This window comes from Electrona antarctica (assembly GCF_951216825.1).
Source record: "Electrona antarctica genome assembly, chromosome: 17".
In the NCBI taxonomy this organism is placed as follows: domain Eukaryota; kingdom Metazoa; phylum Chordata; class Actinopteri; order Myctophiformes; family Myctophidae; genus Electrona; species Electrona antarctica.
This window is the reverse complement of record NC_136798.1, coordinates 21,945,623-21,972,384: the sequence shown is the minus strand read 5'-3', so window position 1 is coordinate 21,972,384 and position 26,762 is coordinate 21,945,623. Positions and strand designations below refer to the sequence as shown.

The 26,762-nt window shown below is 43.3% G+C and overlaps 1 protein-coding gene across 1 annotated transcript in view; it reads left to right on the top strand.

The window, feature by feature from the left end:
* Positions 1 to 26,762, top strand: part of ncoa1 (nuclear receptor coactivator 1) — a 91,983-nt gene that overhangs the window by 31,505 nt on the left and 33,716 nt on the right. The window contains exon 3 of the mRNA XM_079525407.1: positions 20,788 to 20,887. Coding sequence (XP_079381533.1) covers positions 20,799 to 20,887 — 89 coding nt within the window. The 5' untranslated portion in view covers positions 20,788 to 20,798. The remainder of the gene's footprint in view (positions 1 to 20,787; positions 20,888 to 26,762) is intronic.

The following is a 26,762-nucleotide window of genomic DNA, read 5'->3' as shown; positions in this document are numbered from 1 at the left end:
TGGGGGTCAGTAGCCTATGCATGTCAAACTGGGCATCGTTTTCAAATGGGGTCCTCGACCTCACGCGTGCAGACTCGGCCCCCAGCCTGGTACCCTAGTCAAAATATGGCCCTCGAGGAAAATTAATTGGGGAACCCTGCACTAGAATATATATCTCTCTCTCTCTCTCTCTCTCTCTCTCTCTCTCTCTTTCTCTCTCTCTCGCTCTCTCTCTGATGCTGCATTCACACTAGCAGATACAAAAGATACAAAGCTACACAGCATGTTTGTATCTGAAGTTGAACCAACTTTGTATATTTCTCTCTGAAGTTAAACACAACTCAACGTTGCTGTAGCTTTTGTAGCAGCTTCAATGTTGAATGTATCTTTGTCTTTATGTCGCTCGTGTCCCTTGAATGGTAGCCTGTATCTTTGTATCTGCCAGTGTGAACGAACGCAGCATCACGCTGCTTGTTGTGTGCATGTGTTCACTGCTCTCTCCTTTTTCCTATGGCCATTCTTTTAGTTCTTTTAGATGTTGACTTCTCTTTTGAAGTCCTACACACACGCCACTGCTATTTTTGTCAAGCAACACCATCCACACATACAGATTATACTAAGAACATAGTGATTACCGTATACTGTCACACTTTAGTCATGGTATGTATCAGTTAAATTGGAAATAAAGTGGCTATCTACGTGCCTATGTCTGCACGAGGGCTGAAACTTTGCCACCTAGGACATCTCTGATTCTTTCAACTTGGCTGATGATCACAGCCTTTCACTGCAGGTGTGTGCGATCTCACACTTGCACATACACAAGCTTATGCACGCACGCACACACAGTAATGGATGGTGCCTCAACTAATATACTTAAAGGGCCACTTCACCCCTTTTGCAACCAGATCTTATTTTAATGATGTTTAGGACACACACACTTTCCTGGGGTTTTTATGTGTAATATGTGTTTTAGTCATGACGCCATGTTCATGACCAACAATGTGGTCTCACTTCCTTCCTGGACTACATGTTGTCTCAGTAAGACAGCCCACATGGGGTGTCTCCCAACCACAAGTGCACCAAAGCATTATGGTCATTGTAGGAATTCAACAATCCAGTCAAACCCTAGTCAAACACACAGACTTAATTATTTTTCTGGCAATAGAGTGCAAATTTCAAATTGTGCTACTGTTATCTACTACAAAAACTATTAACATTGAGTGATTGCAGTTTCTTCCAGCGGTGAAATGGCCCTTTAAGGTTGAGCAAATAATGATTAATTATATAGAATCATCAGCCTGAGGGATGCTGAGTAGGAGTTTGAAAATGTGTACTGAAAAATGGAAACATTCAGTACTTTGAATGTTTCCGGCATATATTTCCGACAATATGTTGGGTGAATTGTCGGTGCATGTAATTGTCAGTGAGCAGTGACTTTCTATATTCTTTTGGAATTGGACAGTCCACCTTCTGTATTTTTGTCTCAGTATGGTAAGGTGAGAGGGACTGAGGACAAGCTACTTCAGGTCCTTGAGAAAATTACTGAACCCATAATTGCTCCAGATGAGCAGAGTGATGCCTTTTTATAGTTGCCTTTGCCGTTGGTGTGTGAATGTGAACACACATTAATGTGTGACGGTGTGCCACCACCATTGAGTTGTGAGTGAACGGGTGAATGTGAAGTATATTGTAAGTGCATGTTGGTGGTCAGAAACACCAGGAAAGGCGATATAGGTACTATAAATGCAGTCCATTCAGGTAGAGATCTCAACTACCCAGGGCACAGAGTTAAAAATATATATTGACTTTCTATTTGTTAGTCCAAAGCTTGACAGAGGCCATAATAATAATAATAATAATACATTTTATTTATAACACACTTTACATTTGAAACAAATCTCAAAGTGCTACAAAGCAGAAATATTTAAAAGGAAAAACCCTGCCGTGAGGCCTTGTTTGTGGGCCTTTAGCCTGAGTCATGAATAGACAATTTTATAAACTTTTTTTAATAATGTTTTTTTTGTGTCTTAACTCCATTATTGTCCGCTGGGTGGTAGCATAAGCACACCTAACCTGTGCCACCCGTCCACTCTCACTCTGCGATCCTTGTTTCATTTCCGGGTTATTCAGTGACGTGGGGGCTGTTGTTGTTAGGACATTGACCGTTAGCCATAAGCTAAAACCCCTTAGCTCTCGTTAGAAGCAGTTACATGTGTGCAGCGATGTTCACAAATGAGACAAATGATTTACGATCGTCGACAGCTCACCATGGACAGCGCTCAAAGCTTTAGAGATACACGGCTTTGACAATCCTGTTATAATGGAGGCTCAATGGAGCTGGATTTAAAAATCCCATAGCTGGTGAGGACAGAAGCTCCATAGCAACCGGAGCAATGCTAAAAGGTAAATTAACGGTCGCCGCTTTCATATATGGAATATACGGATGTCTACGAACAGGTACGTAGTTAGCACCTTTAGTACCTTAGCCTAGGGCTACGATTATTTATAATTGTAGATAGCAGAGAAAAAGTTAACGTGATGTTTGGACGAAATCTGTAGGAGACGAGGAAAATCGTCCACCTAGTGGCGCTATAACAGGACAATGTGAAAAGGGGGGCATTTCTTCCTCGACATAGTGGGAATGTGCGTGCAAAGTTTCATGTCAATCGGACGCTGCGTTCATGATTTTGTTTGAGGCATTTTGTTCAAAATAACACGAAAAGCCCTGAGGGCTTGTTTCCATTGTGGACCTAATAGTATTCAATTCATGAAGACACAAAGACATGCAATACTATACAATAAACTATCAATACTAGGAGCAGTAAAAGTATGCTTACAGGAAAACAATGCAGTGTATTTTATTTTGGCAAGCTAGAAGGCTTGTCAAATTAGCCCTTCGCTAAGTCCCACCCCAGCCCGTTCTTGGCCAATACCATGTTGGCGATGGTTACTAAGTAAGGATCCTGGTCAAGCTTTCAAACTAGTCAATTCCATGAATTATTTCGCTCCGTTGTGCAGTTTAATAGTAAATATTAGAAATAAAAATAGGCTCTTATTGACTTCCATTGTAACGGGAAACGGCTCTCAAAGTCACTCTTTTAGCACATAAACGAACACAAAAGCAGACAGGTGCTCTTTTATGGCGTTTTTGAAGAAAGGTAGCGAGTCACACTTTGATGGCTGGTGGTAGGGCGGCATACCCAATTTTGTTTTCTATAATAGTTGTATCTTAGAGTAATATTAATCTGGACACAGGAGGCCACACAACGACCACCAAGTGTCACGGGATATGATGACACACATGAGGTTACAAAATAGTTTGTGCTATGTCACGTCCCTGTTGCCATAGCAGTGCCTGTAGCTCAGGGTCAGACCCTCCTCTCAGTAAACATCCTGGATGAGGGAGTGGGGGTGTCAAGACTGTCAGTAAAATAGAGATTTCAAACCCTACTCAACTCAACCATTCATCCCAGAGGCTATCTGCATGCAAATAGCTGCACTGATAGGTCATTGTGGACAGTCTGCCACAGCTGTCTGGAATGGATAGGAGTATTGCCAGCAGATAGTAAGACGTTGATTTTAGAGGTCTATCTCAACACAAGTTGCTGCAATAATATGAACTGACCTCCTGATGTCTACTCACTCAGATTTTAATGCATGCTGTAGTAGGCGCCCCATGTTCTTGGTTGTAAAAGCTATTGTTTTTGCCAGTAAAGTGTAGACACTAGACAGCCAGTCCCAGAAGAGCAATGTTTTTTGCGGAGATTTCAAATGATTGCCAAATTAATGTATAATATCATCCATCATACGCTGGGAACAATTCAACCTTGCCAACTTGCATATCCCATGATTTGCAGAAAAAAGATTGTTGATGCAGTTTTGGATTATGTTGATGTCATTCATAGAAATGCTGCCCCACCAATCTTTTACCCATTTTGTTCGTTTTGGTTTTGGTCAAAACAACGTTTCTTTGACGGCACAGAGCCGACGATGTGGAGCTCTCCAGTGGCCTGGTTTGGATTCATATTGTAAACAAGGCCTGTCCAGGCTCCGTTCAGCTTCCTAGTTTAATACTACTTCCGGTAGACTGGAAATGTGGCTTTTCAAAATAAGAGCTTGACTGGAAAAAATGCTGATGTGAATTAGATCCTAATTTTTCAATAAATGCTAGCGCTGTAAGTGTTAATCAGACTGTCGGTGATTTATCTATAAACAATGACCACTCAGCCATACATTATCCCTTACATATTACATTGCTGCTAAATTGGACCCACAGCACTTAGATAACAGATGCCACATGTTCAGCCTGAACTTGGAAAGTCTGCTTTCTGATCAGATGCTCCAGCTTCCTGGAATAATCTACATCTTCGGTAAAAAAGAAACAACCCAATAATCCTATGGACTATTTAAAGGACCACTTCACCACTTTTCAAGTTCTCTTCCTATAATTGTTCCTCACTAATGTTCATGATAAAATACCACAATTCTTTCCTACTCAGTCTGTGTCTCATAGGAAGGCTGTGGGCAGTTCAGAAACCCGTCCACCAGTGACATCATCGATGGTGAATCCAAGCTAATAGAAACGGCAGGATTTATTTTCCTGAAAAGTTGCAATGCAAAAGTTGAAGCCATCATTCTCACGATAATACAAATCTAAATATATTTTAAAACAAATCTTGTTTAAAAAAAATCTGCCTAATGATGATGTCACTGGTGGACGGGTGTCTGAACTGCCCAAAGCCCTCCTATGAGACACAGACTGAGTAGGAAAAAATTGTGGTGTTTTATCATGAACATTAGTGAGGACCAATTATATGAAGAGATGTTGAAAAGTGGTGAAGTGGTCCTTTAATAACTTGGATCACAAATCTTTCTGCCTCAGCCTTTTCTGTTCATGTTTTTATTTTGTTATTTCAATGTCATCAGTGCAAATTGGGGTAAAACTTGAATGTTATTTTTGGGAAATACATACAGATTTAAATTTCCGGTCTAGAGATAACCTGTGGAAACGGACTGTGTTGTGTCCATGCCTCTGTGTGTCAAAACTACCAGACACTGTCATAGTAGGCGGGCAATGTTTTGTTTACATTTGTAATCCAGGATTCTGAGCTTGTACGACACAAGGTTACCATGAATGCAGAAGCTTATCTTCTACAAAAAAAATCAGACCCGTCTGAAGTGAGTGGTGCAAAAAACTCAGCTTCCCATCATGCACTGCAGTGTGAAGCTCAACAGCGCCACTTTGTCACCTGTTGGTACCCTAAACATACATGCATGTATGCATGCATGCACCTGCAAAAAGTGAACATATGTAGATACTTATGATTTTCCCTCGGTGTTGGTGGCTGAGTGGGTAGGTAGATATACTGTATCTACACACATGTATACACACATGTATATAGGAATTATAGGGGGCACGGTGGCACAGTCTGTAGTGCTGTAGCCTGGGGTCCACCTATGCTTTCTATGGCATAGGCAGCTCCCGGCAGGATCCGCCGGGAGAATCTAGACGCAGCTGCGCGACATGAGACTAATTCATTAGAGCGACAGAGAGAGAGAGAGAGAGAGTGTGTGTGTGTGTGTGTGTGTGTACGTCAATTTAACAAAGGCAGACGATCAGAAATCAGCAGAGAGTGATCGATGTTTGCGCTACTCTATGCCGAATTGAAGTGGACTCGGTCCCAGACTTTTTTTTCCTCCCTGGAAATAAAAACGAAACATCTGGGTTTCCGAGGCTAGTAGTGCTGTGGCCTCACAACTAGAAGGTCCTGGGTTCGATTCCCGCTGGGGACGCTGTGGGCGCTGGGGCGTGTTCCATACCCGAGGCGGTGTTAGTGAAAGGGCCTTTCTGTGTGGAGTTTGCATGTTCACCCCGTGTCCCCTAGGGTAGGTACCCTCACAAAAAACATGCAGTAATCCTGGTCTCTAAACTACCTCCCCCTGGCCAGCCTGGGTGCCTGAGGGAGGGGAAAGGAACTGGTCAGAATAACGTGTTCCTTCCACGCCAGAGATTAAAATAGGGTGCATTTTGCATCCCAAAATGCAGTTTATAGTTAAGGGACGCAATAAAACAACAACCTCTGCATCCACGGGATGCACTACTGTACTATACTGTACTATTTTTTTATTCTAGTTTATTGTGCTAGCTTTAGTTATAATAATAATTTCTTCTTCTGTTTTCTACATGAATATAACCACATTATAACCACATCAAATGTAATGGGAGTTAAATGCTGCAATTTGTAAAAATGGCAAAATATGACTCCTAATGTCGTTGAAGTGGGACTCATAAAATGTCCCTGGGACTCATCTAAAAGACCATCCCTGCATCCCGGGACTCATTACATTGAAAACCTATTTACATCACTGCACGCGCTACGTCCGGCCGGGGAAACGCCCCCGTCAGGTGAAAAGAAGCAGCTTGGACTCCTCATGCATAGAAGGAAGCATGAGGTCAGTCCGCTGCCCCCCCCAGGTTGGCAGAGGAAGTGTAGCGCCCATGATTACATTATATAATTGACACTGGGTGAAAAAATCGGTTGCAAATTGTGGTGGCGGGGCTGTCAGTCCTTGTGCGCTCTCTAGATTATATATAGCTCTATGGTGGGGCGCATCCGTCAGGACACGAGGGCGCTGCAGGTTAAACAGTTTATACAAGAGAGACGCGTTTGTGGTGCCCTCTGTGGGCAGAAGTGAAAGCGGCTTTGGAGGTGTGCTCTATAGAGACCCCGGCCTCAACATGCTATTTCAATTTGGGTATGATTGGTTCATCATGATATATGGAGTTGTTTTTTGTGTATGAAATAGGCCCTGCTGGCAGTTCAAACGAAGCATCAGAATAGGGAAGAAAGGTGATTCACTTTATGTGACTTGACATGGTTTTTGGTGCCAAATGGGCTGGTCTGAGTATTTCCGAAAGTGCTGATCTACTGTGGATTTTCACGTACAACCATCTCTAGGGTATACAGTGAATGGTCTGAAAATAGTGGCAGTTCTGTGAGACCTTGTTGGTGCCAGAGGTTAGAAGAGAATGGCCAGACTGGTTTGAGCTGATAGAAAGGAACAGTAACTCAAATAACCACAGTTGTTACAAACTTACAACCAAGGTATGCAGAACACTTCTAGCCTTGAGGCAGACTGGCTACACCGGGTGCCATTCCTTTAAGCTAAGAACATAAAACTGGGGCTACAATTCGAACATGATATACATTTTATTTTGTTATGTTGTGTAAAGCGTAAGTACCAATAAAAGCGCTATATAAATTGGATGCATTTTTTATTTTATTATTATGGATATAGACACACACACGCACACACGATATGTTTACGCAGTGAAATCATCAGTGTTAATTTATCCCAATGTAAGCATCCAGTTGGTTACATTTGTACATTCAGATTGTTTTGTGTGGTGTCCGTTCGTTGGTGGGCCAATATGTGCAAAAGGGGAATAGGTACAGCAGTGTGGTAGGACTATGTAAGCCCCCCCCCACAGTTCCTGTGTGGTATTGTGTTGCAGTATAGGACTGTTAGAGGGGACCTGTATATGTTCTCTGACAGTGTCCTATATTTTCAGAGGGGCGGGCCTTAGCAACAGTGACTGAGCAGCTTCTCTTGGGGCATACCAACTCGGTTAGCAGAAGAGGGGTGGTCTCTTTCTGTGTGTGTGTGTCTGTAGAGCATGTTTGCTTTGCGGTGGCCAGCTCTATGTTTTTCTCTGCTGTTGTCAACTGCTATCACGTTTTCTCTCACACACACTTCCCATCTCTCCTTCTCTCACCTGCTTCTTTACCTTCTCCGATGACTTTGCCTGTCAACCCCCCCCCCCCAGCCGCCCCAACACACAACACACCTCCTCTCATCTTCCTCCCACCCCCCACACACACTCGTTCCTTCCATTTTCTCTTGGTGTGCCTCCATCAGTAATCGCACCCCCCCCCCCACCACCACCCTACATCTTTGTGCCTTGTGGTGCGTCCCCCCTCCCATACGTTGCCTCTGCCTCTCTGCTCGGTGTGCATGAGGCGATTAGGGGAGCTTGCAGAATGACAACAGGGAGAGTGGAGACGAGCGAGAATGAGCCTTGAGTAAAGGATATATAGGAGACGAGGGGAAGGGAGCCAAGCGGCAGTGTGACAGACGGAGACATTGGGAAGAGACAGTAGGTCTGAGTGGCTCACGATGAACCGTTTGTCACATCGTCATTCCGCATTACCCACAAGCCTCCTCCTTCATTCTGGGGGACCGGCCATGCCGCGATATCGCTCCTCCTGCTCCCGGGAACACACCGTAAGACTGCGCTGACAGCTCGCTTGGTGCCTTCACCTTACGTCACACACACGCGCGTGCACGCGCTCTCTAACATTCTCTCTCTCTCTCTCTCTCTCACACACACACACACATACACACACACACACACACACACACACACACACACACACACACACGTCATCAGCACTGTGAAGCTGATCTGGTCTACAGGTGCGTTGCTGGGACCGTCTTCTAGTCTTGTGACCTTTTGTTTACGCTTTGACAGGCGTGTGTGTCTATGATTCTGGCTGTGTGCTTGACTGTGTTGACTGTTTTTAGTGTTGTGTGAGGAGTAGGCAGTGGCTGAGGCCCTCTGGCTATGTTCTAATGTGTGTGAGTGCTTTGCTGTAGTGTAGTTACTGTAGTAGTGGCCTGCTGTTGTAAATGTGTGCTCTCTTGTGTTTAGATTTTCTCAGCCAGGCCACTGCTCTGCTCCAAGCATGCAAGGGAAAGGATTTGCATGCTTTGCTTTGGATTTTTTACTTTGTCAATTTCCATACTTGGGTATATGTTTATATTTGCACGTGCATGTGTGCGAGAGTGACAAAGAAGTCAATAAAAGAGAACATGCAAATTAATGTCAGTAGCGGTACTACATTGCATGGAACGGAAGTTGACTTAACTTGATCATCTACTTCTGGTGGGTTTGAGGATTCATTATAACACCACAGCAATGTTTTGGAAAATGTATTTTAACCTGCCGGAGTTGTCCGTGGAAATGACATGTCTTACCTGCTATCACCAAACTCTTGTGACCACCTTTGGTACGGTACATCTCATACACTATTCCATGTGGCTCCATGATTTAGCGTGCATGAAAGTGTGCACACAATTGTACCACAATGGCCCATGTGTCTATACCAAGTTACCGTTCGCCCTGTTCATTTCCGTCTCTTTCCCAGCACCCTTTAGCCACTATGTTCTTGTTCAGTTTGTGCTCAGCTTCACCGGGCCTGCCAACCATGTGGTCTGTCTTCCAGGCATGTGACATGGACCACATTCTTGTCATATAAATCACTGCCTTATTTCCTATGACCAGACCATATGACCACGGAGCAGCCTTTACGTTAGTACTTTATGGCAATCATGTGTTGTGTGTGTGTGTGTGTGTGTGTGTGTGCGCGTGTGCGCGTTCACATATTCATTATCTCTTACAACTCATCACGCACATATTTTTGTGATCTAACATGGACTCGATTACATTTTATTTGACACAGGTTGATTTGCCATTGGCCTGGCAGTTGGCTCAAGTCAGAAGTCACAGGTTGATTTGCCATTGGCCTGGCAGTTGGCTCAAGTCAGAAGTCACAGGTTGATTTGCCATTGGCCTGGCAGTTGGCTCAAGTCAGAAGTCTTTGTAAACAGCAAAATGACGGGCCTACAGTGCACATTTGTAATATTTGATGTGGCTCTGACGAGATGCTTTGTTCTCAACTTGGTTTGACAGCTCCCTGCAGTAGAAGGTGTGTTCATGGAGCTTGAGGTACATCTATGCAGTTTGCTGAATGGGCACCATCAGAACTAATGCCCGCCAAACTGTTAAATATAGTGACTGAATTGCTTTTCTCTTGCAATGATACAAGTTTCTCTGTGCTTTTATGAAGACAGTCCCAATGTCAAGTTTAGCCTTCTTAACTTTGGGTACACAGAACCTTAAGTCCACAGAGATATACCATGGCCAAAACACAGTATGTGAAATGTGTCTCCTTAATACAATATTATGACCGGCTACTACTCAAAACAGGTCACGACTAATCAAGGTTTTGACGCCACTTTTTTCTAAATGCCCTTCCTCACTGGACAATCAAACATCTGGACTTTGTCTTTAATGTGAAAGGTTAAAATTGCCATTAATTCTCAGGAAAAATTACTCTAAATTGTCTGAAATATGTGCATGTATTGTCTCCAGGCAGCTCTGATTGGCAGTGATGGAAACAGGACACGCAGGTAGACTAATTTTCCCCTCTTTTCTGGCATGATGCTATGCTATGAAAGATCTCCCCTGCTCTCAGCTCTCCTGATTTGAGAGAAGCGGACATAAAGAGTAATGGTGGTTGTAGCTCCTGTTGTGAGTTTGGAGACCTATGGTGCATGTGTGGTGTTGAACCAGAGGAAATAAAGAACAGAGAGACATACTTGCAATGGGAAAGTATCAATCACCAGTTATGTATACAGTATATATGGCGAATATACTTGTAATTGTTGTAGAAAAAAGGGTATAAGTGAGCTCTTATCATGTGTCCCAGGATGCCGGGAGTTATGTTATGGCGATGGTAGATCGCAGAGCTAACCATAACAGTAGCCTCAGGAACTGGCCTGGCAGCAGCTGCTTGCTCCTCTATTCCTAGAAAAGCAGACTACAGGCCTGATAGAGAGCCCATACACGTTGTAGAGAAAAAAGATTTAGTAAATCACATTGTGCAACTTTGTTTTGTCTACATTTATAACAAGTTAGAGGAAAGGGTTTGGACAGCGACATCAGAACTGAGACCAAACCTCCCACGCTTGTTATTTATGACATTCAAAGACCAGGAGAAAGGAGACTCAAGGCTATACCATGCTTTTGCATTCACACGTTAACAAGTATTCAAGCTTACCAGGGTCACACATCACTGAATGTAAGTGCATATTATAATATTTTATTTTTATTTAGTTGATGGGCTATGTTTTTAAACATTCACTCATACAGAGATTCAGTGCAGATGTCTACAGGTCCATGCCTGAAAGGCTGAAACCCTATTGTTTGTTTTTGGATGGTCTTTTCTCCTGCTGTGGTTCTGCAAATTCATGTGAGAGAGACATGAAAATGTCATCAATGATTGGAAATTGCAGACCAAATCTCCATCATCTTCACTCTACAAATTTGCCTCAATTCTGTCTGACTCGATTTTCTGCCATTTAGATGACATATAGCTTGTTATTTTAGATATTAACGATTGAACTTCATACTGGCGTGGCTCAGCACAAATAGATCACAAAACAAAGGATAGCAAAATCCAAAATGTTCACACCTGCCCCCTCATACTGTGAGACTGCTGCAGAGAAGCAGCCGAGCAGGTAATACTCAGGTATGAACTGGACTCTAATGGAAAATGTAAACCTTCGAGTGAATTATATTTTAACACTTACAGCGCTTTAGTTTACGATCGTCAAAATAACTTCACTGCAGGAGTTTTTCACTAACCTTTGTAGAATCACCCCGTCGTGATTGTAACTCCATTTCATGAAAATCTGCCTTAAAATAGTGCCATTGTTTGTCATAGTGTCGAAAAAATATTCCACCACCGCGAGCAACATCTGTGACATTTGTGACCGCCCCTTAGAAATGAATCTTCCACACCGAGGTTCCAGACCAATATCTACACAGTGATATTAGTCTGGCCATACCAGGGCTATTACCTGGCAGCCTGCACTGCAGCAATGTATAATCTGTGAGCACGCTTCTCTCACGGGAGTGTTTAGTAGACCATCTTGTTGAGCTGTTGACTTCCTACAGCACATGGATGTACTAAGATCATGATCAAAGCTATGTGGAAATTAATGGTGGTCGTTATTTGAACGTGTACAGAGGAATCTGATATCCTAAAATAACATTGTACTGCTCGGACAATGTTCAGCCTGCTCGGACAATTGATGTGATAGATTGAAATGATGATCTCCACACTTCAGTGGATTTTGCTTCTGAAAAAGCAAAAACTATGACAAAGAATAGAGTATCCAGAAAATGGAAAAAGTTGGCTGAATCACAGTGGGCAAAAATTTGGGATATCATATATATGTGATATGTGTACCAGTAAGACGCCTAATATTGATGACATGACAGGGATCTCCATCCCTGATGATGTCACGTGATGTCACATGCTCTCTCACCTGGGGTGACCAACCAAGCAAACGACACACTGACGGGAAATGCACGATTCCATAGTTAACTGCGACCTTTGGTCGCAATAATCCCTATCACTGCTGACCCTTACTGTTAGTCTTAGGGATGGTGTAGACTGTAGACGACCACTTGGCATCGAACCCCAGTCTTCACAGTGGTGTGCTGGAACCTTAGTTGGCCAATCAATGAAGTTGGACAATCAATTTGATTAGCCAGTATCAGCCTACATCCATGCTCCCCCATACATTTCCTCACCACTGATACTCTTGGCTATTGTAGGAAGACCCATGGGTATACAGGAAAGCCTAAACCGAGTGCAACCCATTACCTGGAAGGACTTCCTCAAATACTTTGCAATTGTGTCTGTCTGTTGATGTGTTTGTGTGTGTGCATGTAACTTATTTGAAACCTGGTTTGAATTTGAAACCTGGTTTGAATTCATGCAAAACATGAACGCAAACAAACAAACGCAAAATATTGATCTTTTGTGGCCAGATGTAATTTCCTGGGGTCTAGTAGGACTATAGTAAATAATAATAAAGAAATCGCCATACATACAATAATTAGCCACTTGCTCGAATGCCCCCATCCCCTATAAAAAAAAAATCACAAAAATCTAAAATTAAAGAAAGCAGTATATTTTTTAACACATCTTTTACTTTCTCCTTTTAAGAAAAATTATCACATAATGAATTCTCCAAAAGGTTGTATTGTATCTCGTTGGTTGTATTTGATGTCTTGATAGCATGGTGCTTTGATGTTACCATGAGGCTTTTGTGCCAGTTGGTGTTTGTTGCCGGTTTTCGATTGCAAACACGTCAATAATCTCAGAAAGAATTCTGATAACATAATGCGTCACATCACATGGCTCCTGGTCCTTGCAAAATCAGTCAGCGTGTGCAGCACTGGGATTAAAAACACAAAGTGGCTCATAAAAGACTTGTCGCTTAACATTCTGTTAAATGTGAGAGTAAATCTGGACTAAGCTTTTAAACAAGAATGACTCTGTCATAACTGCCAGGTGCAACAAGCTCTTGTAGCGCCCGTTTTCGTTCATTTCCGACATTCTTTTGTTTGTTCACTCACTGTGTTATGGTTGTCCTCTAGTTCCAGTTAATAATAATAATAATAATAATAATAAAGCTTTATTTGTATAGCACCTTTCATGACATGAAATGCAGCTCAAAGTGCTTTACAGAGCAATGGAGAAAAAAAGAAAAGAAAAGCAAGGCATAATAGCAGTAATGCAATACAGTGAGGACATGAATAACAAGGAAATTAAAAGCAAGAGTGTAGAAGTAGAGCTGTGCTTTAAAAATGTCTACAGAGGCTGCCTGTCGAAGGTACAGTGGGAGTTTGTTCCACACCGTCTGCCCGTAGAAGCAGAAAGCTGCTTCAGTTAGCTCATGACATTAGCTTCTGTTAGCTCCGCATTACAGTGTTCAGAGTATGAGTTTTTATGCCGTTCAGACTATCGTTGGGTTAGGGGCCAGCCAATCATGACTAGGTCGTCGTCGTCGTCACTAAAGTCGTCTTTATGGTCGTCAGTAGTGGTGGGTGCAAAACTGCAAATGTAGTCCAAGCACCTGGCAAAAAGCCTTAGTGTATGGAGAGCATTAGTCTGGTCTATGTGTGTGTCCACAATAGAACATCACACAGTGCACCTGAAGTAGCAGCTAGAAGGAGCTGGAAAGCTACAAGCCATTTCACTGACCACAGAATCTTGGGCTCAATATCTTAAGTGCCGCACGGAAAGCAGTTGGGGTTTCTGTGGAAAAATAGCTCCCATTTCTATTTTTACTCGCGTACTATTGATGTGTGCAATCTGTGCATCAGTATACTTTGCTTTCTCATATGCCGTGGATAGATAGATGCTTTATCTTTTTCCTTCTTTAAAGCACCATTTGTTACGAGGTGTGTGGGGGGGGGGGTGGGGGGGATAGGAGAGGAGTGAACTGAGGTGAAATGTAAACAAGGCTATAGTTCGGCTGGGAAGATTAGCAATCCTGTGAGCACTGAGCATTGAGTTCCCGTACTGTGTCAATGGCGGCTTGTGTGTGCATTCCTTTTTGTCACGCAAATCCATGCGTTTACAGCATTCTATAAATGTTGGGTTTCTACAGCACGCACATATGCTGTTTGTTTCTTATTTTGCAGCCGAAGTGGTTCAGCTGTACGTGTGTATATATTTATAGATGATACTACTGTACATAGTATCTGCTAACGTGCCAGTACATATCCATGCCACACTCAAGTTGTAGCCTTCACCACATTGTACATTGTGTGCACTCACGTCTCACTTATCTTATCTTTGTACGCTCCTCTCATTTTACTTGGGTGTCGTGCCGTACTGTATCGCTGTTCCTTTGTGTCTGAGTGTGAGCTCGCAGAATTCCCTCGCTGCACAATCTGCAGCGTGCTCTTGTTGCCATGGCTACACAGACAGATCCTGACGTGGGGATGGAACAGAGATGCTGCTGCAGATGTCGTAGCGTGCAGGGGAGGAGGGCGTGGGGCTGGGCTGGGCGGAGGAGAGGGGTGAACTGAGGTGAAATGTAAACGAGGCTAGGCCGGAGAAAGATTAGCAATCCTGTGAGCAGCGTGGCCCCGCACCGTGACAATAGCTGCTTGTTTCCCCCAACCACCCCACCCCACCCCACTCCACCGCCCTGGAGATTTACAGTGCTTTTGTGCGCAGAAGCATTTAGGATATGTTTGTATGTGCATTCATGCACATCTGTGCTTTATAGCACTCTAATGTCAATACTGCAGCATGTAAGTTGTCTGTTTTTTTACGGATGCAGACACTCAGCTGTACGTGTGTAAACATTTATAGATATGTGTACAAATAGTATCTGCTAATGATGTACAGTACCAGTTCATATCCCTGTCACACCTTTGGACACTATCTGTGTGAGCAATTGAAGTTGTACACAAAATTGTACCTTTTGTGCACTCATCTTTGTACCCTCCTCTCATTCTGTATTGGAGTTGTGCTGTACTGTACTGTACTGTACCGTTGCCTCTGTGTCTGACTGCGAGTTCTCATGAGCTCACAGAATTCCCTCATACAGTGTCTAGTGAAAGTAGTCACCGCCCTTAATTTGTTCCGCATTTTGTTATGTTACAGCCTTACTCAAAAATGTTTTAAATTTATTAAATCTTGCTCACAATTTTACACACAATGTCACATAATGACAAAATAAATCACACCTGTGTGAAGTGAGGGGCGCTCTTATCATCTTACAACATCGAGGAGGTGATGTAATGATGATGTAGAACAAACGGTGTCAAAACAAACATTAAATTCTCTTTATTGTTAATGGGATTAAATGTTTGTGTTAGGGACAAGATGACGTACATTTTCCCTTCATTGTCAATGGCGTTTTTAAAACAAACGTTGATCTAAAAACAAACATTAATTTCTCTTCATTGTCAATGGCATTTTTAAAACAAACATTGAACTAAACACAAACATTAAACCTGTCTTTATTGTCAATGGCGTTTTTAAAACAAACATTGAACTAAAAACAAACATTAAACCTGTATAAAATAAAAATTGGTTGAAGCACCTCTGGCAGCAATTACAGCCTCAATTCTGCTTAAGGGTAGAATTCTACAAATTGGCACACCTATTTTTGGGCGGTTTCTTACATTCTCTTTTCAGATCTTCTGAATCTGCATCAGGTTGGATGGGGAGCATCTGTGCACAGCCAATTTCACTGGGATCTGGGTGGGTGGCCCACTCAAAGACATTGACAGACTTGTCCTGAGGTCAAGACACTCCTCTGTTATCTTGGTTGTGTGCCTAGGCTCCATGTACTGTTGGAAGGTGAACCTTTGTTATCTTGTCTGTGTACTTAGGCTCCATGTCTGTGACCTCTGTTATCTTGTCTGTGTGCTTAGGCTCCATGTCTGTGACCTCTGTTATCTTGTCTGTGTGCTTAGGTCCATGTCTGTGACCTCAGTTATCCTGACTGTGTTCTTAGGTCCATGTCTGTGACCTCTGTTATCCTGTCTGTGTGCTTAGGTCCATGTCTGTGACCTCAGTTATCCTGTCTGTGTTCTTAGGCTCCATGTCTGTGACCTCTGTTATCCTGTCTGGGTTCTTAGGTCCATGTCTGTTACATCTGTTATCCTGTCTGTGTGCTTAGGTCCATGTCTGTGACCTCTGTTATCTTGTCTGTGTTCTTAGGTCCATGTCTGTGACCTCAGTTATCCTGTCTGTGTTCTTAGGCTCCATGTCTGTGACCTCTGTTATCCTGTCTGTGTGCTTAGGTCCATGTCTGTGACCTCTGTTATCTTGTCTGTGTTCTTAGGTCCATGTCTGTTACATCTGTTATCCTGTCTGTGTGCTTAGGTCCATGTCTGTTACATCTGTTATCCTGTCTGTGTGCTTAGGTCCATGTCTGTTACATCTGTTATCCTGTCTGTGTGCTTAGGTCCATGTCTGTGACCTCTGTTATCCTGTCTGTGTTCTTAGGCTCCATGTCTGTGACCTCTGTTATCCTGTCTGTGTGCTTAGGTCCATGTCTGTGACCTCTGTTATCTTGTCTCTGTTCTTAGGCTGTGACCTCAGTTATCTTGTCTCTGTTCTTAGGCTCCATGTCTGTGACCTCTGTTATCTTGTCTGTGTTCTTAGGTCCATGTCTACATCTGTTATCCTGTCTGTGTTCTTAGGCCCATGTCTACATCTGTTATCCTGTCTGTGTTCTTAGGCCCATGTCTGTTACCTTAGTTGTCACAGGCAGTGACGTTGACACGCAGCGCTGTTAGCTGTGCCTCTATTCCAGGAGGACAGCACTGCCTGGCTCAGTGTTGGCATTGCCTTGGGGGGGTAATATTTTACTATTCTGTGCCTGACAGGGCTGAGTCGGCTCTAGCAAACTTTCAACAAGGCAACTCGCACACTTTAGCCCGCTCGGTTGTGTCTCTCGTGGCTCAAGTTCAATTGAGACGGCGCCCCTCCGTCACGGTCTAGAACTATACTTTATCGGCCAAATAAACTAGTCGGCGGTTGTTTTAAAAATAGTGGCGGCAGCCGGATTCATTCCCACAAGGTGTGGATTGGGAGTCTAATGATTAGCGAAGCACGCTACCGAGCTGGCTGCCAGAATGTGCAGGCTGTATTAGAATGTGAAAATGCCCCACGGGATCCCTACTAGTACTAGGTGCAAGGGGCACACCTCCAGTCTCTTGCGGTGCGAAATGAAAGCAGGCCTCCCTGACCAAGACCCATCTCCCCCAATTGCTCAGCTCGGCCAGGTGGACATCTCTAGGAAGAGTCCTGGTGGTTCCAAACTTCTTGTATTTACGAATGATCTATCTCATTGGTTCCCAACCTTTTTATACTGAAGTACCACCTCAGAAAATATTTGGCTCTCCAAGTACCACCATAATAACTGATGTTAAGATACAGGAGTTTATACCTGCCCCTTTTGTTCCATTCCTAAGCCAATAATGCTGCTGCTCTGACAACACTGTCTAATCACTAATCAGCACAACTGATGATATTTCTTCTTTTTTTACCAGTAGCTTTGAAGAATCGACTGGTTAGTGTTTACCCTGGAAACTTGCGACACCGCTAGTTGACTGGTAGATAGCTGCTGAGTGGGTTGCCAAGTCTGCATATTTCAAAAGCCCACAAAAAACAACACTATTTACACACACTCTAACTCGCTTATAATTCGCGGACCTGGCAACACTGTCTCCCCTCACGCCCACGCACACACGCCTGGAAGCCACTGCCCACTCCACACAGTGTGATCTCCACAGGAGAAGAGAAACAGCGGAGTGCGGACTGAAGGAGGAGGAATTGTCGCCTCACGATTTAGCTTATTCCTTCTAAATCTCTGTATATAAAATATAGCTAACTCATCGAAACTCTTAGTTACATCAATATTGTTCTTCGCCAATAGTTGGTTTGTGCCAAAGTATTAAGATTATACAGTTCGCATTGGCCAATTCCGCTGCCACACACATTCACAGCCATTTCCCATCGCGGTGGTTTGACCCAGAGCCAACTAATAGAAGAGTTACGACATTGAGGGGGCAGAAACCGAGCGCTCGAGCGCTGTTCATGCAGGCTGAACTGAACAGTTTCGGGAGACAAACATAGCAGTCCCCACACACCGAGCGCGTTTCTCTGATTTTTAGCGGCGTTTCTCCATCGGTTTTCCGAAAAACGCGTCCAGTGTGCAACCACCTTTACTTTTGCATGCTACACAGACCATGCTAATGCCTGCTAAAGCTAATTAGTAGTTGACAGCCTGACTGTGTGTGTGCGTGCTTGCAGGGGGTTCCAGGTGGTCCCCAGCGAAATGATGGAGACTTGGTAACCAAATGAACCCTTATAGATCTTTAACTCTTGAGAGTGTACAATTAAACCAAGTGGGTCCATTTGGTTCAATTTCACACTCAACAGTTGAATAATTGTTAAACATCTGCATTACTTACTCATTATTTTGATCAACATTGGCCTGTTATCTCTCCTAATGGTACCAACATCAATACAGTTCTTTAGTTTGGGTCTGGAAGGCTAAATGTCATCAAATGGTGGTCCATGGCTCAAATGCAGAATAAATAATGGGCCTTGATATGAAAAATCTTGACTACCACTGATTTAAGGTATATTTAGAACGGATAAGAAATATGCGATTCATTTGCGATTCATCGCAATTAACTATGGACAATCATGCGATTTATCGCAATTACATATTTGAATCGATTGACAGCCCTATTATTATATAAGACGGAGGCAACAATTGTGCAAATAGCCAATCCACAAGTTCACAACGGCCTTGTACATCTGCTATTTCACAACATTTATCTGTGGAACCATTCTGTTGCTTGTCTGGGTGGGGGGTCCCCAGTTCAAATATGATTACTTTGGCGGGTCACAGCCTGAAAAGGCTAGCCTACCACCTTGATATTAACAAAAAAAATGTAACTTGTATTGCGTAGCCTTATGTAACTATTCATTGATTCACTCCCAAAATCCATTTGACAAAAAAAAAAAAAAATCACACCTGTGTGAAGTGTGGGGCGCTCACTTCGCATTCTCTCATGTTGGGCTAGTTGGTGTCAAGGTGATGTATGTTTGCTCAGCAGTTGCTGATGTCTGCTCAGGAGGTTTGACTCAGAGGCTCAGACCGAAAACAAATTAGAGGGAACATTGCCGCGGACCACCGCACCAACCTCCGCAGGGACCCCCCTTATATTAAACACACATCTATACGGAAGCTACTGGTTATTATTCATAATGTATGAATTCTTGTTTTAAAGATTTGTTTTTGGCTTTTGTGCCTTTATTGATAGTTACAGTGAAGACGGATAGGAAAAAGGGAGTGAGAGAGTGGGAGAGACATGCAGCAAAGGTCGTCATGAACGGGGACCTGAACCTGCGACGCGCTGTCAGGCCAGAGCCTATATGTGGTATGCGCCTGGACCATTAGGCCAGCGGGTGCCCCACAACTGATGATATTTCTAATGTGGTTCATCCGTTCTCAAAACTTCTATTAACGGCTAGGTGTGCTGTCATGCCCATTTCAGCACCGCTGGACTCAGGACTCCGAAGAACTACCTGTAGTAGTATACATATTTCTTTCCACTTTTGTCTCCTTTTTTGGGCAACTCCTCTGTGTACCACCAGCGGGGGGCTCAACGAGTGGTTGGGAACCCCTGATCTAGCTAGCCCACTGTGGACCTTCAATGCTGCGGGAACCGGGAAGGTTTTTTTTTAGTAACCGTCCCCAGATCTGTAGCTTTGACTTAATGGCTTGGTTTGTGCTCCAACATGCACTGTTAACTGTGGGACCTGATAGAGAAATGTGTGTGTCTTTCTAAATGATGTCAAATCAATTCATACGCAGACTCCAATAAAGTTAAGCAACACAACCTGAGTAATATATTACAATTTTGTGATCAAGTAAAACCTTACACTACTCATTAGTGGGTAAAATAATATTACAGTAATATATCAAAAGTAACTTGTTACTGCCCATCATTGGCTGTGAGCACTGATTTTGTTCCAGCCTTCCATACTACACCCCAAATTGTTACCACTGATATGGAAAATTCCCAGACAAGAGAACAGTGCTTTCTGAGGGTCGGTGGACACTGACAGTGCGTTTTAACAGCGGGAGAACAACGGCGAGCAACACATGAATTGTATTGGCTATCGTCCGCTATCGCCGGATGATGTCGCCCAAAAGATCAATTATATTTCGTGCGACGTTCCTCCGCAAACATGGCATGTTCGCCTGCTATCGCCAGTAGTTGCCGGGTCCCATTGACATGCACTTCCGGGAAATTTGTCTGGCTGTTGCCCGCTGTTAAAACCCACTGTGACTGGACAGAGACATAATTTCTTCTTTTCTATTCTTTCTTTCTTTTTTTTTTTTGCATTTCAGATTTTTCTTTGTCTGTCTGCCACAATCGCTTGGCTGCAGAAACCCTCACCAGGGCTGTTCCTTCCTATCACTTTGGTCACACCTTCACATCATTTGAGTTGCACCACATCGTTCAATGCAAACAAATAATAGCCCCAATTGAAAAGAATAAAATAAAATAATAATAAATATAATAACTGTGCTAAATGTGACTCTTTCCTGCTTCAGGTGTGTTGAAGATGAGCGCAGTAGGGGAAGGTCCCTTGGACCCTGCCACACCGGATTCCCGGAAGAGGAAGGCCTCTCCATGCGACACGTCAGGACAAAGGTAAACACAGATACACACAGATACCAACCTGCCCCAAGATGAAGGAGATATTATGTTCTGTCATGATTAAGTTTTATTATTTATTAGTTTTTATTGGGTTTTTAATAGCTAAGACAGACTAAAAACAAGACAACAACACCAGACTATAATACAACAGTTTTGAAACATTAACAAAAAGAGTGTAGAGAGCAGAGAAGTTACTTGGTGGAGTCGAGATGACCTGTAATAGGGCCCCATAATTGTGGGGCGCTGCTTTAGCAGAGCCACCAGCATAATATCGTCAATAGTAAACTTTGGCACCTAACTAGTCTTACATGCTTTCACTTAGAAACTTTGGACCCTCCCTATTCCTTCATACTTTCACAGAGAAACTCAATTCACAGCTTTAAAAAAATCCAATTTACTGTGGACATGCAGATTATTACTTTGAAATTATTGGCAGTTTTCGAAATATATAACTTGAAGCGCCCAATGCATTGTCAATGGCCATCACGCAACGCTCCGCAGGCAGATAGCTGGCAATCAGTGGCGCTCCGCTTCATGCCTGCAGGCTAGTGCAGGCACGAATAAAATGAAAAGGAGGAAAAAAAACATTCCGGTACCTTCTTTCCTTCTCAAGTAATTATTTTGGGTACTGACGGAAATCACACAATGTGTTCATGATTTGCGGCCTTTTGCCAATCGTAGCCAATCTGGATGGAGTATGAAAAATCTGGATGACCCGTTTCGTTTAATGGCTATAGAGAGACTGTGTACCAATTTGCGTGCTGTTTGGACAAAATCTGTAGGTGTACTGTCAAAAATCGGCCTCCTGGTGGCGCTATAACAGGCCCATGTGAAAACTTTGGGGCAGAGGTTCAGCTCCCGAATCCAGGGAGTGTGTGTGCAGAGTTTGGCTGCGATCAAGCCAGAGATTAGCTGTCCACAGACGGACACACGGACAGACTGACGGACACACAGACGGAAGAAGTGCAAAAAATACTCTCCCCAAATATGGGCGGCACGTTTAAAATGATCAAAATATTTATAGATTTAAGGTATAGAATGTGCCTCTGTATTGGGAAAATCAGCACAACGTACTGATATAGTAAATACAAAAAATAATAATTAAACTTTTTGTACAGTATAGTAATAGTACAGTATTGGTATTGTAATACCAATTTGTGGTTGTCACAAAATCCCAAGGCACATCCCAAGGTGTTCCTCAGCACACCGTTTGGGTGTATGGCAATCTTGCGGTTATGGCTATAATAGCCATAGATATTTAAAAAATAGATGCCTCATTGGCTGCTGCAGTTTGTTGGAGCGATGCGTGTTGAAGGAGGGGAGGAAGAATTTACACTGGGGGAGGAAGTACGCCCGAAGTGTGGAAGGCACGTTACGTCACGCTGCCACTCAATTGATTACTGGCCAATCACAGCGCATCTTTCCCGGGACTTACAGACCCGAACATGCGCTCTGTGACGCACGCTCATGCTTCCGCGGTGCTTTGCAAGGAAAGTTTTGCCCTCCCTTGAGCACATACGCTCCAGAGCCAGAAAAGGGCGTCTACGTTTATATGTCTATGGCTATAGCCCTACTCACCACTTTTGTCACATTTAGACATGTCTCCCATTTGTTTTTCTGCCAGCCTCAGTTGTGTGCAATGTAACGGGAAGGGAGAGCCAAAATTGAAGTTGTTTATTTTTATTTGTGATATTATATGAGGCCTTGGGGGTTGGCATTTCTCTTCTTGCTGCCTTCCCTCCATGTGGAGTTTTGAGCGCCACTAAACGTCAACTGGACAGACGGTGGACTTGAACCCAGGTCTTCTGATTGGGCAAGGATCTCTTCTCAATGTACCATGCTGCCAACACTTACCCCATTGTGCAACAGCCAGGAGCTTTTATTGTGAAAAAACGAAATAGCGAAACTTGGCAAGAAATGAACCAAGAATTCTTGGCTCATTTTTAGCTGCTCGTCTCCCCTCTCGGTACTCTACACTCATAGGTCAGGATTAAGACTTACTCAAGTGGTAGTTCAGTAAGAAAAAAGAAAAAAACAAAGGCCAGTAAATACATTATCCATGAGGTTCACAACAAGCACAAATGTAGAAACAGTTGGAGGAGTCTGATTGCTGAGATAATGTTCCTTCTTAACAAGCAACGCTACAGGGCTACAACAGCAAATGGAGAGAAACTTCTCTCCATTGGTCAGTCCACCATGTGGAGGCCGGGAGGGTGTAGGGTGGAGCGATGATGACCGGGGAAGGCAGAGTTCAGCTGCATGCTAGTAGCGTGGTGGTGGTGCAGCGTGGGCTGCTATGTGTTTTCTCCATTTGGAGCAGCCTCCAGTGTTTCAAGTTGGCAGCAGATAAAGCCAGTGGCAATAAACACATCAAACATCCACACTCAGTAACCTTTATAATAATTCTTGTTTGATGCTGCATTGATTGATAATAGGGCTGTCACGATTCGCCTAATCCACGATTCGATTCAACTTTCGATTGTAAGGTCACGATTCGATACGATACGATATTCCATACGATTCAATCGATATTTTTTTAAAACCTCGTATTTTCAGCACAGAGCGATATATGATTATTAATTTAGGCTAATGTTTTGATTTGTAAAGAAAAACACTTGTTTCTCTGCAATGTTACTTTTATGTGACTAATAATCCATGAGAATGAGAATAACCAACAATATAAACTTTTGGTTTTATGCCCCAACATCATTTTCAGATGTTTCTTTAAGATGATGAGATGACATTATTGTTAAGCTCTACTCTAAGTCAGGGGTTCTCAACGTTTTTGGCCGGGGACCCCCGGAAATGCTTTGGCAATGTCTCGGGCGCCCCGCCCCCTCCCGACCCCCAATATAAATTGACTGCTACAATAACCTTAATAATAGAGACAATACACCATAAATAAATACTGAAACCAGATATAATCATTAGGGAAGGTGTATGCATGTACTATGTGTACTATATGTAAACTCTTCATTTCCATTTTTCCAGCCATTCAGTTGCAAAAAATAATAATTTGGGGACCCCCCAAAATAATTCGGCGACCCCCCGAGGGGTCGCGACCTGCGGGTTGAGAACCCCTGCTCTAAGTAATGAAATAAAAGTAATTAAATAATTGGGCTGTGACTTTATTACTTTATTAGGGGACGACGACACCAAGAAGAAGGAATGAAATTAATAAAAACAGTGGAATGATCTAGCTGGGGAGTTTTGGAGAGTGCAGTTGAGGCAGCAATTCCTAAATAGTGGAACATTAGAAAACATATATTTTGCTTCAGAGGACATAACATCCATAACAAGATTTACCAATACCAACATTTTGTAACTCCTACTTGGAGTCGGGACTCGGGACTAACATTAGCCCCACATGGTGGAACCTCTCACTCCCAGTCCCATTGAGTTGTAAAGGAGCTCACTGCGCTAATTTAGAGGCCTCTCAGGGAGAGCTTCCATGGGGCTGGACTGGCGTTACTAGCCTCCACGCCGGCTGCGTCAGCATGTCTTGCACCGAACACAGCTTTGTTCGCGCTGCCGTGATATTATGCATTGGATTATGTATGCAATGCATACAGCGGCTGCAGTATGTGAGGAAAGATCATTAGCGCTCGTATCATAATCCACTCTATGGCTACTAAATAGAATTTTCCAATAAGACGGCATATCGTATTATTTCCCTACCTGCTGCATATGGTCCAAACATGCCTCACCTCCTGACCTGTTAGTTTTCTGTGGTCAGGTGGTCACTGGGAGGTACCTCCCACTCAGTTGTTTGTCCTCTGCCTGGCTCAAATTACAAACACTACACCCCACTCACGATGAATATGCATCATCTTTAGTTGACCACTTGAAAGGGATGAATCCCTGAAGTAGGAAGTATTGAAGTAGGATGTATTTTAACCACTTAAACCCCATATACTTTGATGATTCTATACTTAGTCCCTACCTTTTTGGCCACTACAACATATGTCTTCACAGAAAATGTTTTTCAGTTCCCCGGATGTGCACCTATGATGACATTCCCAGAAGAGGGACAATAGGGTTCATGTGTTGAAACAGAGAAACATATTTTGTGTCATTATATACTGTAGTGTAGGCAGCACTATACAGTACATGCACAGCACACTCAGTGAAACAAGCAACTTCTCACTTCTCACCGCCACAGCACCTAAGGTCAGGTGCTAAGTGACTGATTGACAGACAATACCAATGTTTGGTTGTGCAACACTGTTGTTGTATTACCACTGTGGCTAAGTTGGCAACATGAAACGGATATACAGATATCCATCTCTCAAGGTTGGAAGGCATCGAGTAGCCTTCTGAAGATTTTATTTTTCTGTGTGTGTGTGTGTGTGTGTGTGTGTGTGTGTGTGTGTGTGTGTGTGTGTGTGTGTGTGTGTGTGTGTGTGTGTGTGTGTGTGTGTGTGTGTGTGTGTGTGTGTGTGTGTGTGTGTGTGTGTGTGTGTGTGTGTGTGTGTGTGTGTGTGTGTGTGTCACACACAGTGGGGGTGTCCACTTCGATGCCTAGTTGAATCTGGCCCACAAGCACAGCCCAGCTAGCAGTTTCTACAGCAACCTCACGCAGCCACTGACCTGCGCAAGCACACTCTATTTCTCTCTCTCTCTTTCTCATGTTCAGCGCGCCTGCGTGTTCAAGCTAGGCAATGCGCTGACCTACTTTTCCTTGTTGTTGTCTCCCACACACACGGACAGGGATATATACACACAGTGCTAAACATACATCAGGCCGTAAGTCACACATGCACTCAGTGACTCCCGCTGTTCGGCTCACACCATAATAACTGCATGTACTCATGGGCTTGTTCTTGCACACCGCAGGAGTGCGGCAAACAGGCGAATATTATCAAACAGGCGAATATTATCAAAGAGGCGAATATTACCATCGCTCAATTTCTTTCCTCTCACCCACTCGACTCACTCCTGTGCTTCCCTCGTCTAACCCATGCATTGACACGTAGCTCTGTCGCTCCACCATCTTCCTGTAGAGGTTATCAGAGTAGGAAGGAGGATGCCACTCTCATAGCCTACACACAGGAACACATACACTAAACAACCTTATCTAGATCTCTACACAGTCAAATCAAATCACTGGTGGTAATTTAACTTGTACGCTGTGCAAATGGAACAAAGACCGTGTACACTTTCAGAGGTAAATTAACACTCAGTTTAGTCTCCCATTTTGAAGATGAATACACAAATCTTTGGACCAAATCATCATAAACACATTTATGGATGGGAACCCCTTTTGGGGTTCTGTACAGTATGTACGGTATTCAAATCAATTTTTTTTTTAAATAGCAGCATCAAAACATATTTTTTTGAAAAACTTAGGTCAGAATTTAGAAGGCGTTTTTTAGAATCGGCCTCTGTCCAAAATGGGTTGAAGCCCCACATTCAACATGATTTCTGCTAGGGATGGCCATCTGGAGACATTTTATTAATCGGTTAGTTAGGCCTTGCCGTGCCATTTTACCCAAGAATATCGGAGCAGATGTCGGAGCATGGGAAAAAATAATCAACCTCACGTAATGTCAATCACGTTTGCACACTGCCGCCGAATATTGCGTTTGTATAAAAAGTATTCGGACCGGGGTTGATTTAATCCGTTTTCGCAGTCGTCTTTCACATAGCTAGACATGGTCTTTCACCCTTTGAACAGCTGTGTCCTTCCAGACCAACATCTCCGCTGAGAAGTTGATCATCTTACAATTTACAATTTAGGCATTTAGCAGACACTCTTAATCCAGAGCAATTTACAGTAAGCAAGAGCAAAACAAAAACATGGTAATACATCAAATACATAAAAATAGTCATCATGAATCAAACGGAAGCTAAGAACCTAACAGTAGAA